General features: G+C 28.1%; 1 protein-coding gene across 3 annotated transcripts in view; it reads left to right on the top strand.

Moving 5' to 3' along the window:
- Window positions 1–22,529, top strand: part of LOC107449010 (uncharacterized) — a 36,459-nt gene that overhangs the window by 6,984 nt on the left and 6,946 nt on the right. For all 3 annotated transcript variants that reach the window (XM_043050840.3, XM_043050800.3, XM_071179874.2), the window contains exons 4-14: window positions 1,027–1,092; window positions 4,182–4,450; window positions 5,183–6,346; window positions 9,425–9,518; window positions 11,266–11,435; window positions 12,106–12,573; window positions 14,843–14,884; window positions 16,431–16,507; window positions 16,586–16,775; window positions 17,671–17,900; window positions 19,797–19,913. In XM_043050840.3, coding sequence (XP_042906774.1) covers window positions 1,027–1,092; window positions 4,182–4,450; window positions 5,183–6,346; window positions 9,425–9,518; window positions 11,266–11,435; window positions 12,106–12,573; window positions 14,843–14,884; window positions 16,431–16,507; window positions 16,586–16,775; window positions 17,671–17,900; window positions 19,797–19,913 — 2,887 coding nt within the window. The remainder of the gene's footprint in view (window positions 1–1,026; window positions 1,093–4,181; window positions 4,451–5,182; window positions 6,347–9,424; window positions 9,519–11,265; window positions 11,436–12,105; window positions 12,574–14,842; window positions 14,885–16,430; window positions 16,508–16,585; window positions 16,776–17,670; window positions 17,901–19,796; window positions 19,914–22,529) is intronic.

The following is a 22,529-nucleotide window of genomic DNA, read 5'->3' on the forward strand; positions in this document are numbered from 1 at the left end:
TTTCATATTATTAAGAATTTTTAACTCTTACAGAAAAAAAAATTTGTTGACTAAAAATATTTCACAAAATCAAGTTCTCTCCTCTCATCTCATTTTTAATCAAGTTTCACATAATCTATCGATAAAAATGTAAAGTTAGACCAAAAACTTTATATATTCTCACTCATTACACACAAGTGAATTTTTTAGTAGAAAAATTATATGAAATGCCATTATCAACATATATATTTATATGAAGAAAAAAAAGTTTAATATTTTATTATATAATATTTATATACCTGTTATTCATATGATCAGTTGTAACATTTCACTTGTTGTTCTCTTCCATTTAATAAAATTAGCCTATATCTATTCCAAATGCTCTTCATTAAAGTGTGAAATTTTAATGCATTCCAATTATGAAATGTGATTAATGATTTTAGTATAAATCTAAATCAAATATAATTTTTTCATTTTGTTAATCTTATATCCTACTTTCATATTTTATAATGTTTAATTTTTATACAGTATCAAGGTATTGATACAAAGTTGATGTAAGTTGTTTTGCTACCAGGTCTCAGGGGGGGGGGGAACTAACACCTTAATTCAGATTTTTTTTTCTTTTCAAAGCTCTTTAAATGCAAGAGAAATTTTCATTCTAGTAGTAATATTTTTTGATATAATTATAACATAAGTAATGATATTTTTTTGTCTATGCAACATCCTAACATTTTATTGTTACGTAAGTAAAAATTAAATACATAAGCAATCTTGTATTAAAATGTTAATGTAAAAATTATGTATGAACATTAACATAATTATTACAATAATTTACATAATTATGTTAACATCAAGAAATGTGAAAAGGAACTGAAATATTAAGACATATTATATTTTTATTCTAACATGAACAAAATAAAATTTTGTTGGTTTTATTTTATTTTTAATTAAAGGGGCTAGGCTTTTGATTACTTTGTCAAATTTCAACTTTTTAAAATTCCTAATTTATTTGTTGATGGTTTTTCCTTTTCCTTTTTTTTTCTGTAGTTCTTCCAGTATTTGGACCATACACTGAATTTGAGTCTTCAACTAATTATCAAGCAGATGTCTTAGGTAACTGTCTATAGTAACTTAATTATAATACATAGAATTCTGTAAAAATTTATTTTAAAACAAAAGCTTTTTTTTAATAATGGGCGTCAAAAAATTGCTTTTTTTCTCATAATATATTTTGCAGTAGAATTTCATTTAATGTATGAATAATTATTTCATTCATAATTTATTAAAAAAAAAAAAAAGAAAGTAGACTAGACACATCAAATTTTAAGTCCTGATCTTATCTTACGACTGAACCTTTTAAAAAATATAATAGCTGATAATATTTTTTCATTAAAATCTTCTTAAAACATTTAATAGGATTTTTTTTTTTTACCTTTGTCAGATTTTTTTTCTCAAATTGAACTCATGAAGGATGTGTTTAAAAATTTCAAATCTATGTATACACAGTAAAGACAAAAAGCATAAAAAGAGAGAATAACAAAGAAAATTAATAAAATTCTAAAATACTTTCTTAATAAACTCATTAATCTTTGTTTAAAGATATCAAATAGATTCTCTTTACCTTTAGGTACGTTAACAGAATGGAAATAGGTTGTTTATTATTACTTCAAAATTTTGTTTTTAGTAATAAAAAATTTTAAATAACAGTAGCAATTCAAAAAATAATAATTTTTAATTGATTGATTGATTAACCAACTACAAAAAAAAATTATAATTACTCCCATGGACAAAGCTAATAATAATTATGCAATCATCTGAGAAAAAATTCAATGCTGAATAAGGAGTTAAAAAAATAGTAAAAATTTTAAACCTAGTAATTTAAAAAATATCATTAAAAATTTTTATCTTTATATGAGAGGTTAAAATTTAAAATTAATACTTTACAATTTTCATGCTTAATTATCAGTCTAAAATTTCATAAAATTCCTATTAAATTTAGAACAATTATTTAGGAAACATATACTTACCTAACTAAACCTGACACCATTTTCTCTAACTACTTATGTAATTATAATTATTATCAATATTATTCAAGAAGGTTTTTGTTTGATTATTGCTAACAATCAACTTATTTTAGTACAGTGAATTCGCGATAACTCGAATCTGATGGGACTGACGAAAAACTTCGACATATCGGAAGTTCGACTTACCGTAAGTTTCGGTTTTGGACTTCCAAAATATTGTCGGATTATTTAATTAATGCTTATTAATTACAAATCTTCCAAATGCTTACAATATTTAAGATCATTTTTCTGGCAAGCCATTTACGATAAGACTGTTTGAAGCACTTTATGATACCCTGGTCTATCGGCTGCAACTTTGCTGTTGTGTTTGACGGGAGAAACTGCAAGTTTACTGCTTTCAAATTAGGTAGATCACTATGCGCTGTGCATTTATACATAAAGAGTATCACTTTTCTTTTTTTAGCGAAGAATTTCTGATCCAATTTTCTTACATAGTCTTCAAATAAAACTGATGTCATCCAAAACTTTTTGTTAGACTTGTAATCCAAAGGACTGTTTTTGTTAGACTTGTAATTTACATTCTTGAAACATCGGGGATTTCGGTATTTTCCGATAACAAGTAAGGGCAATTTCTTTGTCCGAGACGCATTTCCTTCAACTAGGACAGTCAAATGTTTCTTGCTCATTTTACCCCCTGAGTAGTTTTTATCCTTAAACATCATAGTCTTATTTGAAAGACATTTAAAAAATAAACCCATTTCATCAATATTGAAAGCATCGTTTTAACTGTATCCTTGAAGTAAATTTGGTAACGTTTCATTTAACCACTGTTCACATACTTCAAGAGGGACAGCTTTAGCTTCTCCATGAAGAGTGCGAAAGACATTTTGTGTGTTTGTTGCAAAGGAAGGGGCAAGATATCAGCTCCTAGGTTTTTTTTTCTTGCTTCAAAAGATCCAAAAAAATCGAGTTAAAGGGAGTAAAATTCGAGTAATCGAGAATAATTAACATGAAATTGAAGATAAAAGGGTCGGGCCCTCATAAAAAAATCGAGTTATAGTAATATTCGAGTTATCGTACTTCGAGTTATAGCGAATTGACTGTATTTATTAAACAAAATAAAATTTATTCTAATGCGACTTTTAATTTCCAAGACCCTTCCAATATCATTCCCCTTTCTGAACTAAAAGATGTTCTTCTGATTTAATACTATTATTATAATGATATCCTTAATTGCAAATTTGGTTATTAGGAAATTTTAATTAATATTTGTCTTTTTAATAATTATCTTTAGAATGGAAAACATATTTTTGTTCAAATTAATGGAATACCACCAGGCCCTAGTTTTTCATCATAAGTTAGCTAACTTATTTTTACACTATTATGAAAAAAATTACACTCTTCTTATAAAATTTGTTTTTAGATTTATTAATGATTTAATTATTTTTAATGCTCAAAATTATAAAATTTTTTGAATAATATTTACCTTGAGGAATTAATCTTGCTTTGTAATCATGAGGATAATATTAATATTAATTTTTTTGGATTTAAGAATTAAAAACAAAGAAAATATCTAAATTATTTATTTATAGGATAAGAAAATAATTTTAAAATTAACATATATAAACTAATTACAGGCGATTCTGTTTCTAAAACCATTTATTGAAATACCATTTTTAATCAAATGATTGATATTAAATAAATTTGTAATAATGTAGAGGTGCACAACCTTTTTGAGTAATGGGCCACTTGAGCAGCAGGTAGATTAACGAAAGGCAGCATACATATTTAGTCGTGTTAGCGGCAAATATGATAATTTTTATCTAAACATTAGTGCTCTGAGCACTACGTTTTTTTTTATCTGTAAACTTAATAACATATTTGCTGAAAGTTATTAGAATTTATTTAAAAAATAGAATCTATCGCGCACACACAGTAGAAAGGAAAAAAACTTATTTTTCTCTTGTTATTCTCTTTTAATTTTATTATCATTTTTTTCAAGAAAAGGAAAGATTTTAATTTCAGTAAAAATTAACTCTTAAATAGCTAAATTCTAATACAATAATTTTTGTAATTACAATCTGACTCAAAAGTTTTTTTGAAATATTGAATTGAGAAATATTTCAAAATTTGAAATTATGTTATTTATTATTTAATTAGTTGCTTATATTTTTTTAGATCCAAATGCTGTGCCCGGAGTATGTGGCCTTCGAAATCTTGGAAATACTTGTTTTATGAATGCAGGCTTACAATGTCTTCTTAACAACAAGACCTTCAAAACGTATTTTGGTGAAGCAAATATTGATAATTTTTCTGAAGGCACTTTATCCTTAAAATTTGCTGAAACAATGAAAAAAGCTTGGAGTGGAAATTACTCATCTATACATCTAGGTGAATTCAAAGATTGTTTTGGATCTATGTATAACCAGTTTAGAAATTTTCGCCAGGTAATTTTGAGACTTTCTAAATTAATATGAATATATCGCTGGTTCAAAACTAAAACGACACTTCTGCACTCACTTCTCATGTTATTTGAATGAGAAGTGAGTGCAGAAGTGTCGTTTTAGTTTTGAACCAGCGATATTGTGTGTATTTGTAGCAATGTTTTATTCTCCTTTTTAGGGGTTCATCTAAAAAAAAAAAATGAGTATTTAATGATCCTTCTTAAAATTCTAAATTACCGAAATTTCTATACTTCAAAATCGATTCTTTCACAAACCTATTTTTCTATTATGTATGTTTAATATTTTTATTGTTTGCATTCTTGCAGTTCAAAAATTTAATTTTTTACACATGATTTTGTATGAATTATTCTAAAAAATGCATTAAAACAAACCAGAAAAACATGAAATTTGATAGTGATTTAATTTTTTTATTGAACAATAATTTGTTCATTAGTTTCTTTTAACTTTTTGACATTTAAAAATTCGCATTAACTTTTTGGACACCAACAATGTGTCAGTGATTATCAAGGAGAAATATTGCCAAGTTTATTTCTTGATTGTTTTTCTTTTTTACAACCTTTTATCTTATGTGTTATTCATTAATATATACAAGTTCAAAGATTGATGTGTGTAACACTTATTCTTCAAGATTATATGTTTATTTTATATATTCTTTAACACTACTTTTTTTATAACTTATATGTAAAGTAATTAGTTATTTTTATTTTATTTCAGCACGATTGTCAAGAATTTTTAGCATTATTACTTGACACCATGCATGAAGAATTAAACACAGCTACCAAATGCAAAGTAAAGAAAAAAATAGATATTGCACCTACAAATAACACAATACCTAATAGTAGTTTAGACCCTACCACCTCTGTGAAGCTTGAGCTTAAGTTAGATTGTGAAAAAGATATGGAAGTCTGCGACACTAAGGAAGAAGAAGAATGTAAAGGTAAAGATAATGAGCCAGATGCAGCCATTAAATGTGAAGTTTATTCTCCTAATCCCGTTGAAATGTGTGAAGTTGCCATGGATGTAGATTCTGCAGCAAATAATACTATACCTGCTACTAATGTAACCAGTTCTGTAAAAGTAAAAATAGAAACTGAAACTAGCTCTTCGGTATATGACAGGAACACTGAAAAAATGGCAGATCTTCTTATTAACAACAAACTTGACACCATCCTGAATAAAAATGAACTTGATATTTCAAGCAGCAATGAGCATCAAAGTAACTGTGACTCTAAAAGAAACTCTATTAAGAAGAATTCTATAAAAAATGTAAATGATGTTAATGAGAATAATTTAGAAAAAAATGAATTAGCTTCAAAACTGAATTCTGTCCATAAAATTCCTAGTATTGAAGATTTTGTTAAAGATACTAAAACTCTGAATACCAATGTTCTGGTTTCAGATGAGACAAACAATTTGTTCAAATTTGACAGTGAGAAGTTTCCAAAGCATGACTCTAATCGCTTACAAGAAACTGTTGATAATCTTGGACAAATGGTAGATTTAGGCACAAAACAAGGTGGTATCAAACGAGTGAAGATTACAAACATTATCCATGAGAAGCATGGTATACTTGAACAAAGCTCTGATCAATTTTCTTCTTGCTCTACTCTTCACAAGCGGCAGAAAATAGAGAACATAGATGCCAACCTAGATTCACCAATACCAGAACAAGATGAGACTGTAGATATAGAACAGTTACCCTGTGATGAATATTCTGAGAGTTCAAGCCAATCTAGTGAATTATACCCTCTGAATTCTGAATGCCAAGAACTGTTGGTAGCTGAAGAAGTACGTAGAGCTTATAGTGATTGGGATCAGTACAAATCTTTGAATCAATCCATTGTTGTTGATACTTTTCATGGGCAGTTTCGTAGTTCCGTGAGTATTCATCTTTTATAACAAATATTTTATATTTGTTGTTATTTTATAAGTTTCCAATATTGTTTAAACCAAGGCTTAACATGCTGAGTTACTGTGTGCAAAATAAGCCAAGGAACAAGCTGGATAACTTATTTACTATACAGATTTTTGTCTACTAACGTCTGATCTTAAGGATTCAATATGAAGACCTTATTTATGCTACTTAACTAGTGCAGATATTTTAAATTGAACACAAAAATATTTTTTTCTCTGTGTAAGCGTATATTTATTGAAAAATTCAAATTTTTAACCTTCAAAATAGAAGAATAGTTTCAATCTGTGAAATATTTTCTAAGATAAATCTTCGTGCTTATAGGAGGATGCGAAAGTATTTATTTAAATAAAAATGTAAAAATGGAAACTGAAACTAGCTCTTCGGTATATGACAGGAACACTGAAAAAATGGCAGATCTTCTTATTAACAACAAACTTGATTGAGAGACATTTTTTATTTTTTTTGTATCTTACGTAATGCACACTGAAATGGTTTTAAAATTAAATATCTTATTTTCTAACATACATTATCAGGTTTCCCACGGTACTTGAAAATCCTCAAATTTTGTTGAAAAAATAAAGGCCCAAAAAAGTCCTTGAATAGTGATAGTCCTTAAAGTTTTTGATTTTCTTGGAGTAATTTTCAAAATAGTATTAATCTTTCCTACAAAAAGAAAAAAAAGGGAACTTCTAGCGAAAGAGTAGAAATTTTTTTCACTTCCCTCTTCTACCCATTTTTTTTACTGAACGATAGTTCAAGGTCAGCTAAGTGGGAGTCTTGATGTCTGATCTAAGTTTCAAAAATCTCCCTTATCCTTATTTACCCCTTTCCTGCAATTGGATTACAAAATACAAGTAGGTTGTAAGGAAACCAAATAGTGAAAAGAAAAACCATGTGTAGTATTAGCATTGTTTTAACCTAGTGTAACATACCATGCACTTATTTCGAAACGTGCGGTTTTTAAACTCTTCATTTTTTTTGCAAACATGAAAAAATTAGTTTCATTCCAAATTGTAGATAATAGAAAGTGCTTGATGAAATTCTGATATCTTTTCCAGTAGTGAAAATCTGGTCATTTCTGATATATGCAATTTATAATTGTATCAAATATGAAATGGTAAAAAAATTTGCACTAACGCAATTTTTGAGAAACTCCAATACGTAAGTTCTGAAAGGGGAATACACAATTTTCCTCCTGCCAGATTATAGTTCAACTTTATGTTTAGAAAGCCGAAATCTCTGAATAATTGTCATTTTTGTGCATAATTTTACTTTTTTGATCATTATGTGGTGCTCCTTAGAATTTTAAATATAATCACTGTGTTAACTTCATATAATTTTTTTATCGTTTATGTTTCCGATTTTTACCGCTATTAGATAAAATTGAGTTCTTCAGATTCTGTAAATTGTAGATCAAATATCATGATTTGCACAAAAGTGATTTACGAATCACATATTGAAGATCTCATTATAGTGATTAGTGAGTTACCCATCGGAGTCTGCACTAAAATGCTTTCTAAATCATATAAAGTACTACGCATTTAAGTGTTTTCCAGATCATGCATCGCAATTCTTATTCAAGTGAACAAACCACATGTTGGGATTAATGTTAAAAAGATTTAAGGATTTCTGTTTGTGATTCTAATCAAAGTGTTTTATGAATCACATAAAGCGATTCGAATTTAGGTTACTTATTGAATCAAAAATTGCATTTTGCATTGCAATGATTACCAGATTAAGTATAGATTTTTTCATAAAATTGATTAGCAAATCACACGTTGTGTTTTGCTTTAAAGTAGTCAAAGAATCGCTTAGCGCAATTCACATTAAAGTGGTTTAGGTATCACTCAGTAGCCAGGATAGCCTGGTAGGTAGGACATTTGGCCCATGCCCAAGAGGTCAGGAGTTGGATTCTTGCCGGGCGAAATCTCCCCATGTGGTAAAGTGACTGTTGCACGTTAAATCTGTCGTGTCATAATGACCTCCATGTTCCCATAACAAATTGTACTTCTGGGGGTACTGAATTGGAGATTGATTGTGCTCTGGTTTAGGTCAAAATTATGACATCGTGTTTTTAAAATTGAAACAGATAAGCTAAATGTTTTATTTAATTCTAATATGCTTCATTAAAAAAATTTTCAAAAGTTTCACTGACGCTAGTCTTTACAAGTTGTCAACTATGCCTATATAAATTGGAAATTTTTCTATAAACTTTGCAGGTATGCTAATGTCAATTAGAAATTTTTTGTTAATCTTCAAACTGATTTAAATCACAATGTAACTGTCAAAACATTGCTATCTATGGGCTACATATATTAAAAAATCACTACAAGTATTGAACAATGTTAAGTTTATAAACTTAATATATGCTTCAATGTAATAAAATCTGTTTGACGTGTATCTTAACATGCTTACTATCACTAAGTAGATCATTTAAAAATTTGATTTTATTAGTTCCTTGAAAGCCATTGAAAAGTTCTTATTTATTTTTATTTTAATTGAATGGAAACCTTGATTAAATCACAAAAATAAATTTGAAACTTGTGCTCTCCCATTTTTTCTAATTTTTGTTCATAAAAAAATTGTAAACTTTCTTGAGATAGCTAAGTGTTATTGGATTTGAATATTTTAGGACTTCTATTTTAAGTAGTTACAATTTGCCATTTTGTAATAAAATTTGTTTTGTGTCATATTCATTTAATTTAGTATTACTATTAGAGCATAGAAATTGCAATTTTAAATTTTAGCTTTCAAGTAACTTTTTTTTCTTCAATCTAATAGCAATTGAACCATCTGACCTCCACTGATTCAAATAGTTTACCATAATTTCTTAATGATTCTATCTTAGTAATCTTCATGATTTATTAAATTATATTTATACTCTTCTGAGTGTTTCAAATTAACAAGCTGAATCATGTGTAATCTTACTTTGGCATACTTAACTTAATATTAACTTTAAGTTTAAATGAAGTCATAAGATTCTTGTTTGATTCATAAAACTGTATGTATTTCTTTTGATATCTCATATTTTTAATTTTTAGGTTGTCTGTTCCCAGTGCTCTCATAATTCAATAACATACGAACCTTTTATGTATCTTCCAGTATTTCTTCCTCACACTTTAGAGAGACAAATAGGTAAACGAATAATCTTTCTGCTTGCTTTATGAAATATTTCAAAATCAAAAATGTATCATCCATTTGAGTGTTTAATCTATTCAACAAATGTCTAATATTTATATCATAAACTGAGGATGTAGACAACCAACATATTCAGGCAAATTTTAGTTAAAATATTGCAATTTTCAGCTAAATATTTTATGTTGCTGGCCTCTAGATGCCTGAATAATCTTTCATTTTGTTCTATATTTAGTTAATAGCATCATTTGATCAAATTACTAATTTAGAACTCATAATTTTGAACCTAGATTATGTAATCCTGTTTATAATTAACATAGGATAGCCTATTAATCTAAATCTTTGCTATGTAGTAAAGTCTACTACTATTAAACTTTATAATTAATAATTTTTTTATTTAAATTTTCAATAACATTTATTAATCTGTTGAATTTTGGGTATTTTAAAAAATTATAATAAATTGACAGTTATGAGAAAAATTTTATCTATAGGGTTTAATTTTTAATCATTTGATAATTATAACGTAATTTACATGCAATTAGACTTACCTTAGTATGATTTCTTGAAATTCCGATACATGAAGAGAAGTTTTATCTTATAAACAGTATTGAACAGAAGATTCATATAGTGATTTTTCTGTCCTTAATGTTACGGTTCTATCTCCATATTCTAGTAATTTTGAACCTCCAAAATATAGAACAACTCAAAAATCAAGCAACAAATAATGGACAAATATGCTTTCATTGAAAACTTTTTTTTTTAAGCTAACACTTATTTGTGTTACTTCAAGAAAAAATGCCACAAAAACCTTGCATAGTTAGCTCGACAGATAGAGAACTTAAGCAAGACAGGTGGAAATTGAATTTATTAAAATAAAAAGATTTGTTAAAAAGAAAACTACCTTAAAAATGTACTTATCAATAGTTCTTAAAGCAATTAGCTGTGTGTGTTTTAACATGAACTTTTAATTACTATGAAAATATTTGCTTTCTTTGCAACTAATGGTCCTTATACTTCAATAAAATTCTAAATCTACTAACTTACATAGTAAAAACATATTTCATCTACTCATTTTTTGGAAACAAATTTACCAGTTAAAGAATTTATACATAAATTTTTTATAGTTATCTTTGAATACCATTCATTACAGTTTCGTCAACTTTAATCAGTGTAACTCCCTTTTTTAATTTTTTATTTATTTAACAATCATATTAATTTAGTTAAAATAGTTTTCAGCAATAGATTCCTGCATTTTTAGTCATTCTCTGTATTTCTACATTTTTAGTCATTTAGTTAAAATAGTTTTCAACATTAGATTTCTGCATTTTTAGTCATTCTCGTTAGTGGACCCCCCTCTCTTTTACAAAAGGTGTTTCCGTGAATTAAAAATTTCACACAAGAGGAAAGTATGTTGTGCTCAAACCAATTATTTCATTTTGATTATTCAAAAAACTAGTGAAAACACATAGATTTTTGAGACTGCTATTATTTTTATGAATAGTTTTAAGGTTACTAAAAGTCTGAATACTGTTGTGTCAAACATAAATGGATGTTACCTGGTAATATTGGTCGAGGTTAGTGTCAGGTCGAGAAATTCTTTTGCCGGGTCTGGGTGATGGAAATTTGGCTAGGTGCTCAGTACATCCCTAATTTCTTGAACTTCATTGTTTTAGTTTTGTGTGTGTATCTCTGAATACTTATTTGTAGATTTGTAATTTATCAATTCTTTTACTTGCTTGAATTTCAGTTATTACTTTTGTTCAAAATAATGGTGCTCCTCCTGTTTGTTATCTTGTTAATGTCAACAAGTTTGACCGAATACACAAGATTAGAGAGGCTCTCCAGATACTTCTGGATGTTCCAGCTGAAGAGATAATACTGGCTGAATGTTTTGAGAACCATATATCCAGGTTTCTTGTAAGTAATTTTATTGGCAGTTATTATGAGTTAGATATATTTCTTTATTGACATCAACCATTTAAATTTTTTATCTGCTTGAACATAAAAATTTCTTTTAATTATTCTTTACACTGTTAAGTAAAATCAGTTAAAATAGTTTTTTTAAAGCTTTTATATATATTTTTTAATATTGTGTTCATTTAAAAATTGTTTTGCCAGGTAAGATTGCAATAGAGTGTTTTTAATAAATGATTGTAGACAAGTTAGTTAAAGTTGAAATCTGCAAAACATTAACTTTATTTTAATCAAGAAGTCATCTTTTTTAGCCTCATATTACTTGGCACAGACCCAACAAAAGCTAGACTAAATCCACTACATTCACCTGACCAATTCAGATTTTCCTTTTTTCTTTCTAAAAATTAAGTTGAATGGCAAAATATTTATTCTGTTGAAAAAAACAAAACTGTTGCAATTTGTTTCGGAGAAAATAAACAATGCCATTTTTTACAAAAAGAAATTTAAAAATTTGTAAAATGTTGAGAGACGGTTCTAGAAATGATGACTTATGCCTAATTTAGTAATAACCTTGCAAGTTTTATAAGATAGATTTTTTTCTGTTTTTATTCTATTTCCCTTGTTATTATTTTATTCAAAACAAAAGAGTAATATGTTCATATGAATTTTTCAGGATGAGAATCAGTCTATACGTCGAGTAAACGATTCCACTAGATCTGTGTATGCCTTTGAAGTTGGAAAAATATGTGAAGAAAATTCTGACCCTATGAAATCTACTAACGCAGAAGATATAGGTAGCTTATGTGCTGAAGATAAGCATTTCAACAAGTCAAATATGACTACTAAATTATCTGACGATAGTTTATTGAAAAATTCAATTGATGAGGACATATTTGAAACTTTTGATCCTTCACAAATTAGAAGTACCAGTCCAAATGAAAAAAGAGATAATATTCTTTTAACAACAGAGTTCCTAGAAAATAGTTCGTCTGAATTTACGCATGGTAGCACTCAAAATGAAAACTGTCCTTTAGGTCCCATTCAATTTCATACTTGTGCCATTTGCCTAGAAGAGCTTCCAAATTATAAACTGTCTTTTCACCCAAGCTGTGAGTGTATTCTGTGTAACAGTTGTATAGAAGTAAGTTTATAAAAATAATTGTTAATAATTTTGCATTATATATTTTAATCTATAAGGTCTCTTAGAAATTAAATATAATAAACGAAACTCAGTAGCGCGACAGCCCATAAAGGGCCAAGGCCTACTGTGCCCGTCTCAGTTTTCTTGGGCTCCGGGGTGCAGGAGTAGATGTTCCGGTTAAGTGGTAAGCCGAACGCAAAACCCCCAGTGTTTAGTTCCCAAGCATGCTTGGTACTCATTTGTCGACCCACTGAAGGGCTGAGTCAACCTTGCCCGGCCCGAGGATCGAACCCTGTGGCACCGGAGCATGAAGCTTTACCACTTAGCCATCGGGCGTCATTAGATATAATAACTTCTTTCAATTTTATCATTTATTTTCTCTTTAATGTTTACCTTTTATAATATTCAGCTTAAAATGGAGAACCTTTATTGCTTCTACCCAGCTGTGATTCATTCTGTTAGTTAAAAATTCTTTACTTTGATTGTAGTTGATGAGAAAAAGGATTAGATTCTTGTTTGATGAGAAAAGGCATTTATGAAAAATTTTAATTTTAAAATCAATGTGTATTTTATTTTATAACCGCCATTCAACAGCTAGCATACCTAAATTTTGAGTTTACGACTATTAATATTCAACTCCGTAGCCTTGTAATTTTGAACCCAATCCAGAAGACAAGTGAACTGCTGTATCAAAATATTGGGCAAAATATGCCTTCTTGGGGGACTTTTTAATGAAACCTGCATTTGCATTACATGGAGAGGAAAACCACCTATAGTTAGACTGATGGTAAAAGAACTCTAACCCATGATCCGTCTACCACTGAGGATATTTTATATCAGCACTTACATACCCTCTTTGAGAATGGAGCAATCTATCCCTTGAGCCACCACGGACCAAAATTAATATATTGAAGAAATCTTGTCATTAACCCCCTTAACTGCCGCGGGCGTATATATGCGTCTCGGCCAGACAATGCGTTAACTGCCGCAGGCGTATATATACACTTTCCCGAAGTACGATGCTTTGCGTTGCTATAAATAGAACTACACCCCCTACTTCAGAATGCAGTAAAATGGCCTTGAAAGTGTTTGCTTTGCGAATGTATTACTAATTTCGGAGGAGGTGGAATGGGAAAAGTGATATCGTTTTAATCGCTTGTGTGAATTTATTTGAGTAAGGTCGGGTTTATTCTTTTATCGCTTTTGTTTCCTGTATGTATTTGGTGCTTTTTATTCTTTCCATCAACGTCTTCAAAGAAAAATGCATCGCGAAAATGTGCTGTTTGTTCAAGAAAAAAAATTCGGCGTGAATCCCGCTATCAGTGCGATGAATGTGATGTTGGTTTATTTGTCCAACCATGTTTCAGGATTTATCATACAACAGCTAAGTTTTAACATCTTTTATATTGTATTTTTATTATTTAATTTAAATTTTGTATTTTCTTTCTTTCCTTTTTCTTGTCTTGTAAAATTAAACTGTTTTTAAATTGCAAAGCGTGCATCATTTCCCCCACCGAAACACCGTGTAAGAAAGAGCACTTGAGCGAAAAACGGTGGCACTGGGGAGTGAATCATGTTAATTTTACTCGGCAGTTAAGGGGTTAATGCCATGGTATCAATGCCATAAGTGGCTACTAGAAAAAGTTGTTTAATTTTGCTCTGTATCTATAGAGTAAATTACTTTCAATTGATGCTATCTATCCGTTTCAATGTGAAAAGCATGTTCATTTGAAATGAAAAATATTATATTAAAATTTAGTTTTCTGTATTTTTTTTTTTTTTGTAATATTTTGTTAGTATGATTTAAAACTGAAAAGTAAAGTTGCATTGATGACCACATGCATGTGTGTCACATACTTCTATTGTTTTTGTAAATGTATTGTTTTCCCCTCTTGCAACATAGTAATGCATTTTCTTTTCAACGAGTCATTGCTAATCTAATTAGTTTTCCCATGTTAGCATTGGTCCATACAAATTTGATCATATTTTGACTAATAAATAGAACTGCAGTTGGTGCTGACAGATTTAGTTAAAACAATACCTGTATTGTATATTCTATATTAATAAACACACATATGATATGTCATTGGTAGTTTTATTACTTTTTAAAACATTGTTATTTATATTTTGTTATGAACTTTTTGATAAAAGTCTAAATGCAATCAATTCTCTTAAATAATATTGAATCTGTTATACAAATGTATTTACAATTCTAAAATGTATACAAATCATGCCAGCAATTAAAAAAGTTATTTTATAATCTTTGTAGGTATCTTGTAAACATTATGGTGGTGCTACTTTTATCTGTCCAGTAAGTATTTTTTTTTTTCTTAAATGTGTAATAAAAGAAGCTCTTTTAAATTTTTATATGCAATTTTATCATGTAAATTTCCTGCGACTAAAATTTTAAAACATATATTATGATTTTTAATTTTTTTTTTGTGTTTGCTTCTATTCTTTTCTCTGTGCATAAGCATTTCAACATAAGTATCAATTTCCTGGATGTAAAATAATTTCCATTCCTATTATTTCAGAGAAACTATTACAAAAAAAAGAAATTATTATTAGAATTCTAGGTCTTATTTTAGAGTGTTTAATTACAGCACCATAAATAATCTTGAAAAAAATTATTTTGTGCTTAAATTTAATAATGTAAAGAAAGAAAATGCAGTTAGCTGTTGCTGTTTTTATGTTTTTTATATTGATATTTTTGCCTCAGTGGTATTTTCAATACTCTGTCATTTAAATTAATTAATTAAAAATTAAATTAATAAATTATTTTATTTACCAATTATATATTAGAAATTATTAAAATATGAGTGAAAGAAATAAACTGTTTCAATACCAACTCTAATCATATAAATGTTTTAATTTTAAAACATGTTTTATAAATTACTTTATAATTTTAAATTAAATACTGAGGAAATCGAATAATATTATGTATAAAATAATTTTAATTTTACGAAACCAGATTATTTATGTTTGGAAAATATGAAATTGTTTTGTTTAACAATGTTTAATTTTATGTCACTTATCAGGTTTTTATTACCCACAGAAATTCTACTTCACTTCCAAGTTCTTTAGAATTTTAAATTGAAAACATAAATTAATCATTTTTTACTTCTTAAATATGATTTGATTCTAAATAACTGAAGAAAAATTCATATGATTTAGGTTCATAAAAATCATCCAGGAAAAATTTAGAAAAACTAGTAAGGTATTGAGTTGAAGCTTTTTTTTTTATGCAAGTTTATTAATAGTTATTTAACTTATTCAATACTCTTATTTGTAAATTTTAGTAAAATTTTTTTGGACATATGATTTGAAACTGCAATAAATTACAACACATTCTTTTGGTACCCCTATATCATGGCTCAAAGTATAAATACATAACACATTTTAATTTTATCATGAGTTAATAATAACAATCTCAAACATTTATTTTGAGGTTCGTTTTTTTAAAATACCTGATAATTTAAAAATTTTTTATTAAATATTTAATTGAATCATTATTTTGATTGTGGCGTAAGTTTCTTATAAGCAGATTAAACTAATAGTTAGGCTACTTGCTAAATAAAATTTGCAATTTATCATCAAATTATATATATGTTTCTCTGATAATGAGGCATTCCCCTAAAATGAAAGAAGTTTCCTTGGGAATTTGTCGTAACTTGTTTCTTATCTAGAAAAACTTTTTACCTCTGAAATAATAAAAGGCTCATTAATTTCTAGGACATTTAAAAAAGAAAATAAATGTTGTAGAAATTTCCTGTTTTCCATTTGATATTTATTTTTAAATATTCAAGTAATGATTTATTATATTCTATACTTTATTAATTAAATGAATTTGTAAACAGGTTTGTAGTTCACCTGTTGCTCCTGCTGAAGACTTTATGCCACTAACTAAAATAGGTGAAACTCAGTACAAAATAAGGTAAATATAGATGTCACTACTTTCATTGTATGTGTATAAGTAAAATGATGTATTTAATTTTTAAAATTTTCCTTATAGTACAATTCCTATACCAATTGTCATGCGACATGATATTTTTGAAGAAGGTGTTTTGAAACAAAAAGTACTGATTGGCCACCCGTGTCTGCTCAAATTACCTTCATCTTTACCAGCCTCTAAATTGTATGAGCATGTAGATAGAGCTATTCCTTTTTTGTCAACCTATTCACTATTATTAGTTGATGGGCAGGTAATGGTACTCAACACACTTAAAAAAAACTTTTTATTGGAGTACTCTGATAATAATTTGCTTAAATAAGTACTATATGAGATTAATATTTTCCTTTGGAAAAGCTTTTTAAAATTTTTAACTATTGTTTTTGTATCTTAGATTTTTTAATGTAATTAAAAACAGCCATATTAGAAATATAATTTGTAATGTTTTATTATAAAATTGAATTATAACAATGTGCTGTAAATAAAATATAAAAGAATCAATTAACTTAATTTTAAATGAAAAATTTATGGTTTTGTATTTAGATTGATTTAATTTCACTTATATTAATGGTGTTCTGTAATACTCGCCCATAATTTTTAAATTCCTTGTCAAAATTTGTGTATGTTACAGATTGCTAATTAAAAGCATAGGAAAAACAAAGCCATTTAATTTAGTGTTTTCTTTTTTATGTTATGTTTCATTATTTAACGTTAACTTCTATTCAGGTATAAAAGTATTATGCTATAATGAAAAGAGAATGTCTAGAAAAAAATAAATAGCGTTAATAACATTTTTATCAGCAATAATAGGAAAATTCCATTCTCAATTAATTTGAACTTCATATGCATATTAAAGATGTTCTTATTTTTACTGAAACACTAGTCATTCCTTTTTCTACAACCATCTTTAGAGTCTTGTATATGCATATTTTTTATTTAGAAAAAACTGGTCTGCTTAAAAATAATGCTAGTCTTGAAATAAAATAAATAACAGGAAAAAATAATAATAATAAAAAGATCTCATTTAGTACTAAAACCAAGGCGTTAGTCATCCAGGCATCTTTCACCTGGAACTTAATTACAAATGGTACTATTATTGTATGTTATTGTTTGTGAAGCATTAACTTACAAATTTTTTTCTATCATAGGGTAAAAATTGCTCACGCTGCTTGTATAATAAGCATTGTTCTGGTTGTGAAATTACTCGAATCGGTGATATCAAACTGCATCCTGGTGATAATATTGCTGTTAGGTATGTCGATCTCACTGCTGAAAATATAGCTTCTGCATCATATGCTGTAGAGCACAAGTCAATGCAACAGACTCGACATAAATCCGAACTTGATATTTATGACTGCCTAGAATATTTCAGTGAAAGGTAATTTTAAATTTCTACTGATGCAAAAATAAAATAATAAAAAAAATAATGATAATAATTTAAAATAATTAAATGTCCATTCTTTGTAGTGCCTCTCTCATACTATGTTTTGTTCTTTTTTTTTTAAAAAAAAATGTTTATTCTTAAGTAAGAGTTAAGATGTTTATTTAGAAAAAAGAAGTGCTTTGAAAGTAAAATGCATGCCTTAAACATTCTTTTCATTTAAGTGGCTTTCTATATTCAGTAAAACTCAAGACTCATTAAAGCTGCTTGGTGCCATGACTATCTTTTACTATTTGTGTTTGTGCACTACATAAAAAAAGTGTCAATTTCGTCACATTCTTGTTAGCATCTACCAAGCTAATTATATTGATAATGCTACTGGAGAGCACATCAGACATTACCGTGTACACAAGCAGGCCATGATCGTAAAAACAGAATAGTTAACAAATTATTTAAATACTATTTAAGAACTCAATTTCAAATTTGTTTTGTCTGTCACTCTCTAAAGAATATGTAAAGGTGTTTCAAAGTGGTGCTCCACTTATACATATTTTACTTAACAAACTGTTCTCTTAAATTGAAGACTTTCGGCTTTATAAAAGCTCAAAAATTAACTCCTTGATGTGGTAGAGAGAGTGATCACTTACCTACAAAATCTATATTTGTGGGAGGCAATGTAAAAATAAAATAAAAAACTAGACATTTCTGTCTCAGGTGGTTACTGTAGAGAAATTCAAAAGGAATGAAGGTAGCTAAAGCATGTCTGGTGTGTTCAAAAACATTACAGCGAAAGATGCCATTCTTGATAACTGGCTATTAAATATAGTTTCAGCAATTAATCCTTGTCCACTTTCTTCAAAACTTGTGTAAGATCTTCCTCACCTGGCAAACAGTCAAAAAAGGAGGCATGTGTTCTGGAAATCCAATACTACCCTGCTGCCAAGCTACGTTAACCTGAACAGAATATAAAAAACTAGTGGGTAAAAATAGAAAATTCTACAAAGTTTCCACTACCATCAAAAATTCACACACTTTGCTCACTACTACCCCCAGGCGAATCCAGTTGCAGTATTATGGACTCTATTATAATGTTAGGGTCAAGCAAGCTAAATTTGGAATTATTTGATGCTATTCAAACACTTAAGTATGAATTTACAGCTGAAAAGAAAACTTCAGTTGAGTTTTACCACAACTTCTTGCATGGGTCAATTAATAAAAGCCTGTGTATTGTTAAGAGATCAGCATACTTAAATTACCAGAATAACATGGTTTTAAGAAGAAAAAATAGTGTGTTAGACAACTAAACATCTCTAATGAAAAGTTGGTTTCAAACAGCAAATAAAGTGTCTGCGAGACCTACAAAATTGCAAAGAACTGTTCACTTAAAGAAAATGATTTCATTAAAGAGCAATGTTCCTTCTCCTTCAACTAAGCATTCAATTGGTAAAAATGGCAGTGAAGAAGCAAAGAACAGTTCCTTTAAAGAGTATATTTTCTTCTTTAAATAAGCATAGATTTAATGTGAAAATTACTAGTTTTAGATACCTATTAAATAAGTTTATTTTATTTGTTCTTTACTTGGCATTTCTTATAATTGAAATTTAATGAATACTAGTGTTTTCAGAATAATATTTGAGAAATAACATTTCTAAATAATTGAAATGTAATTTATCTATGGTGGGAAACGTTTCATTGCTAAAAATGATAAATTACCCCTTTTTTGGCAAATTTTAATTTTAGTACCTGTCACTTCTTTTTTTTTTAATACTTAGTTTTAGATTTTTTCTCGGCTTTCTTTTACTCTAATATCAAATTACAATCCTCTCACATTTGATTAAAGTACTGATTATTTTCATCTAAAGATAATATAAATTAGTTTTAACAACTTTTTAGGGAGAGTCTAGATGCAGATAGTCCATGGTTCTGTCCCGTTTGCCGTCGAAATCAACAAGCCACCAAATCCTTATCTGTATGGAAGTTTCCTCAGGTGCTAATTATTTATCTTAAACGGTAATCAAATTTTCTCTTTATTATTTAATGTTTATTTCAGTCTATAAGCCATTCATTAATAATATTTTACATGTAGACCAGCTACTCAGTTAATAAGTGTAACAAATACTATAAATAAAACTTTTAATGAGTTTTTAAGCAAGCATCTAATGGTTGGAACAAAAACTGTTTTTCCTTCTAATGGTACAACAATTTTTGTTTTCATTTCATATCTTTCACTTTATCTTATAGATGTTTAACTTTTGAAGTTAGAGTACATTTTTGAAAATTTTTATCTGATCATTATTTATTTTACTTAAGAAAATAATCTTTTTATCATTTATGATTAATAATTTTTTTATAAGAATATAAGAACAGGGCATTTTTTATTTATTATTTTCATTAGTCAGTGACCGTAGTACCAGATAAAAACTTAAAGTATCTGCAAGCTCATAATATTTTTGATACTAGAATAATTTTATTAAATATATTATAACTGTTAACTATTTAATTTTTTTATTTATTCTTGACTAAAAATATATGTATATACATGCACATTAACAATAAGAACATTAGAGAAAGATTAATATTAATAGTTGTGCATAGAACTACATTCATATAAAGTAATTATCGTATTAAGTAATATTGATAATTTCGCTCCAAACGAAATTATATTACATCAGGATTATTTCTTTTGTGTGTTATTCTAGAAAAATTATAATAAAATTAAGAAAATGAAAATTCTATACTAACTTGGCCAAGTATGGCCAATTTTTATATAATTCACAGCCAAGGTAAAATAAATATTAAAATGTTCTACCAATAATCTTTTTTTCATTGAGACAAAATCAATACAATTTGCCGGGAAGCAATCAATCTCTAATCACATCTGATTATCACTGGAAAAAAATGTTTGCCATTAGAACAAAAAATATATATATATATATTTTAATGTACTAAATACTTAAGGTTTTAAAATCTTCCTGAATCTTCTACACACAATTAAAAAAAAAAATCTAAATACTTCACTATCAATTTTATAAAAAGGAGCTTGGCAGCTATTTTCTTTTTATTTCTAATAATATGAACACTAATCATATTTATAGAATATGATAGAATTGAATAGATATGATATTGATAGATAGAATTTATAGATATGATATTGATAGAATTTCAAAAAAATTTGATAAAACCAAATTTATTTTTTGTAAAAAAATTTTGTTGCTCACATAGTGTTTTCTATTACTCAAAATAACTTTTGATTGAATGACAGGATTTTCAGATACTAATAATGCAATATTAATAGGTCAAAGGTTAGATCTTAAATGTGTTCATTAATTAATAGAAACAATATTTTCAATTACAATGTTCAATGGAAATTGTCCTTTCTCAGAATAAACACGATTGATCACATTTAGTTTTCTTATTTTGTTTTCTGAAAATTGTATTTTCTCTTTGGCATATACAGTGGGTGATCGGTTAACAAACACTTTCAAGAAAGATTTTTTGTGTTCCAACAACGAACACATATTCAAATAATGAACAACGCGAATTCTAATGAACACTTCTCGACCTGAAAAAAAAAAATTTATTTATCATTTGTTATCATTGCATACAAAATAAGATCACTGAAAGGAGAAATGTTTAAAGCATGCTCAGTATTGATAATTACCAAATGAAACTTGAATTAACAATGAATTTAAAGATCATTCAATAATTATTATTATGACTAAAATCAATACACACTTAAATACTTCAGTTTCAATTTGAATATCAATATTTTCTGACAGCTGATAAGTTATGGGCGAGTGGATTTGCTAACATGGCGAATAAATTAAGCGAATTCTTAATTTTTTCAAACAGTGAAGACTATAAAATACAAAGGTGCCGATGACGCGCTACCGCCGTAAAAATATGTGAAATATGAGAAACGGACTAAAAATCGTTTTTCATCTCTCCTGAATTATGTTGCTTACAATGCACCAGGACACCCAAAGGATCTTGAAGATAATTTGTTGACAGACTTTCCCTGGTTGACAGTTCAGTTTTTACCTCCGAATACGACTTCGCTGATACAGCCGATGTATCAGGAGGTTATTGCGGCTTTCAGGAAATTGTACACTTGCACGCTGTTTCGTCGGTGTTTTGAAGCAAGCCAATTCTCCTCAACAATGACTTTAAAAAAGTTTTGGAAAGAAAAATTTGACATTCTTGAAGCTATTCATATCATTCAAAAGGCGTGGTCAGAAGTCACACAGCGACAGTTCATTTCTGCTTGGCGGAAGCTGTGTCCACCCTTCGTTCAAGGAAACTGAGGTGATCAGGGAGGCACCTCTGAAATTATGGATGAAATTTTGACAACTGCTAGAGATATGGAATTGGAGGTGAACAAGGATGACATAGAAGAGCTCATAATGGGACATGAAGATGAACTGACGACAGAAGAACTCCAAGAAATTTTGAATGAAGAACACCAAGAAACACAGCGAAATGTGTCTCCTTCTGAACAAAAGGAAGACGAAAGCGGACCAATGCCGACATCTGCCATTAAATATCTTTCGAAAAAGTGGGAGGATGTCAGAGCAATGGTCTTAGAATGGCACCCAAACCTTGCTGATGTCAGTAAGATTGGGGATC

This window comes from Parasteatoda tepidariorum, chromosome 1 (assembly GCF_982258835.1).
Source record: "Parasteatoda tepidariorum strain Cologne lab strain chromosome 1, Ptep-v5.0, whole genome shotgun sequence".
NCBI lineage: Eukaryota > Metazoa > Arthropoda > Arachnida > Araneae > Theridiidae > Parasteatoda > Parasteatoda tepidariorum.